The 2,500-nt window shown below is 43.7% G+C and overlaps 1 protein-coding gene across 1 annotated transcript in view; it reads right to left on the reverse strand.

Moving 5' to 3' along the window:
- The window catches only part of mideasb (mitotic deacetylase associated SANT domain protein b), a 31,871-nt gene that overhangs the window by 9,275 nt on the left and 20,096 nt on the right, over positions 1-2,500 (reverse strand). Inside the window, exon 6 of the mRNA XM_063184602.1 lies at positions 1,125-1,267. Within this exon, the coding sequence (XP_063040672.1) occupies positions 1,125-1,267 (143 nt within the window). The remainder of the gene's footprint in view (positions 1-1,124; positions 1,268-2,500) is intronic.

Genomic DNA, 2,500 nt, shown 5'->3' on the forward strand with positions numbered 1-2,500 from the left:
AAGAAAGAAAGAAAGAAAGAAAGAAAGAAAGAAAGAAAGAAAGGAAGATGTAAGAAGAGGGTAGAGGTACACCGATGGTGGAAGAAAGAGCAAAAGAAAGGGAGAGAGAGAAAGCACGAAAGAAAGAGTGAATGAGCCAAAGAAAGAATGAAAGAAAGATAGAACAATGAAAGAGGGATGGAGAGTTAGCAGTTGTAGACCAGGCTGAGTGCACACACAGGATAACGAAGTTTAATCTAGGGCAACTTCAAAAGAACAGCAAGAGTCAAGTCGCCTTGGAACTGAACTTGCAGACTTCCACTTTAGTACTGAGGCACAAAGTAAGCCGCGGCTCCTCTCAGTCTCAATCAGACACGCTGCATTTTAATGAAGCTGAAACTTTTATTTTTCATTATTATCAAGGTGAGGATACGTCCATAGCATCACCAGAGGCAAAGTAGCATCTGGTTTTAGCAAAACAAACATCAAGAAATAGAAAGGAGGGGATGAGTACGCAAGAACAGACAAGCTGCTATTTGCTGGGGTCAGAAACTAAAAAACACACCATTTGTGATATCTGTGAATATCATATTAAGATTGTGAAGAGCATAATGATATAAGAGAAGATAGTTTGCAAAATGTCAATCTGCAAAAAACTATTTCCATCACCATGGAGCTGTTGTCTGCCTTCACAGACATAATCTGCACTGTGGTGGTATGATCTGTGGGTTGAGTGTGCTGTGTGTGGGTAGTGATGTAACCAAGAGCAGTGTGTGTAGGTGTGTGTGTGTAGGTCTGTGTTTGCATGTGTAGGTATGGGTAGTGTAGATGTGTGTGTGGGTAGTGATATAATCAGAAGCAGTGTGTGTAGGTGTGTGCATGTGTAGGTGTGCATTTGTGCATGCAGTATTTTGTTTGTGAGTGGGGTTGTGTGTGTCTGTGTGTGTGTGTGTGTGTGTGTGTGTGTGTGTGTGTGTGTGTGTGTGTGTGTGTGTGTGTGCCTCTGTATCTCTCAGCAGCAGGCTGGGCGGGGCTAGGGATATGTTTGTGCGTGTGCAGGTGCGTATGTGTGTGTGTGCGCGCGCGTGTGTGTGTGCGTGCATGTGTGTGCGTGCATGTGTGTGCGTGTGTAGGTGCCTCTGTACCTCTCTGTAGCAGGCTAGGCTGGGTGTCCAGCTGGGGTAGGGGGGCCCACACCATGTCAGCCTTGTGCTGGTCGTACTGGGCGGCTGAACGCTCCCGCAGCTCTGGGATCTCCGCTTGGTAGCGCACTCCAATGTTGATCCGCCTACACAAGACAACCATACATACAGTCAGGGACCTAAATTAACTTTTTTTTCATCGCCAGCCAAAATGGCTAGTAGATGTTAATCCCACTAGCAACTTCAGAGGGAAAGTGCCACACACTCTTGACCAATGCTGAATTTATTTAAACAAACGTTTCGGCCAGTGTGGATTTTCTCAAGTCGAAAGAACAAGTACCTGTTACCTGCACCTCGAATTCTCTGGTGTGCTGTGGCTTCTTCCTCCAAAAATCTCACTAGCCAAACACACACTCACTAATGGGTCAAAGTGGCTAGTAAGTTGGTCCTTTCTACCAGCCAAACTGAAATTTCACCAGCATTTGGCTGGCCAGCTGGCTGGCTGGCTGGCTGGCTGGCAGTCTCCATAATATGAGCTGATGTTTGAGATGATTTTGTACTGGGCCCTGATATGCACAACTGATTAATGATATGTATATACTGAACAGTATATATACATACAGTATTACTGTATACATATTTATGCATAGTATATACATTGATGCATATATGTACTTAAATCTACTTAAGAGAAGGGAGAGGGCCTTAGAAGGATGTGGGTATGCATATGCACTTTGTCTGTATATATTGTAGAATTGAACACCCCCTCTCTGTTTTGACAATAAAACAAAGCGAAGACACGGCCCCTGTTATAAATTAGCTGGTACCAGAATGGCAATGACCAAGTCGTAATGCATTACTGTGCACTGGCATAGTGGTGTTGTACTGTGGTAGAACGTTTTTAAATGACTATTACAGCGTTCCACTGGTGAAACGGTGTGCGTTATGGGGCTATGATAGAGAGCAAGCGGGAGAGAATGACTTCAGAAATTGACACAAGACTTCAGATTTAAAAAATATAGTTGTAGATCAAATATGAAATCAAACAGCAGTGGGGTGTTTTGAAAGAAAACATCAAAAGACTCTAAAATGCACTGTCATGGAGTACACAAAAAACAGCATAACTACAACTGAACTCTTCAACACTCCCTTGAAGACAATGCTATAAAACTGCTTCTCCTCTCCACCAAAACAACAACCTTCCCGACAGGGGCAAAGGAAGAGAGCTCACATTCAGCAGTTCAGACTTGGGGCAAAAGGACAAAAAGTGACTGGCAGTAGAGATAAGGAAGAAAGGGTAAAGAAATACTTGTCTTGTACTCCAGAGATAGCATTGGTAGGGCAAAGCAGTAGTTGAAGAGATAGGGAATCGAAGTTGG

This window comes from Engraulis encrasicolus, chromosome 19, assembly GCF_034702125.1.
Source record: "Engraulis encrasicolus isolate BLACKSEA-1 chromosome 19, IST_EnEncr_1.0, whole genome shotgun sequence".
NCBI classification, from domain to species: Eukaryota; Metazoa; Chordata; class Actinopteri; order Clupeiformes; family Engraulidae; genus Engraulis; species Engraulis encrasicolus.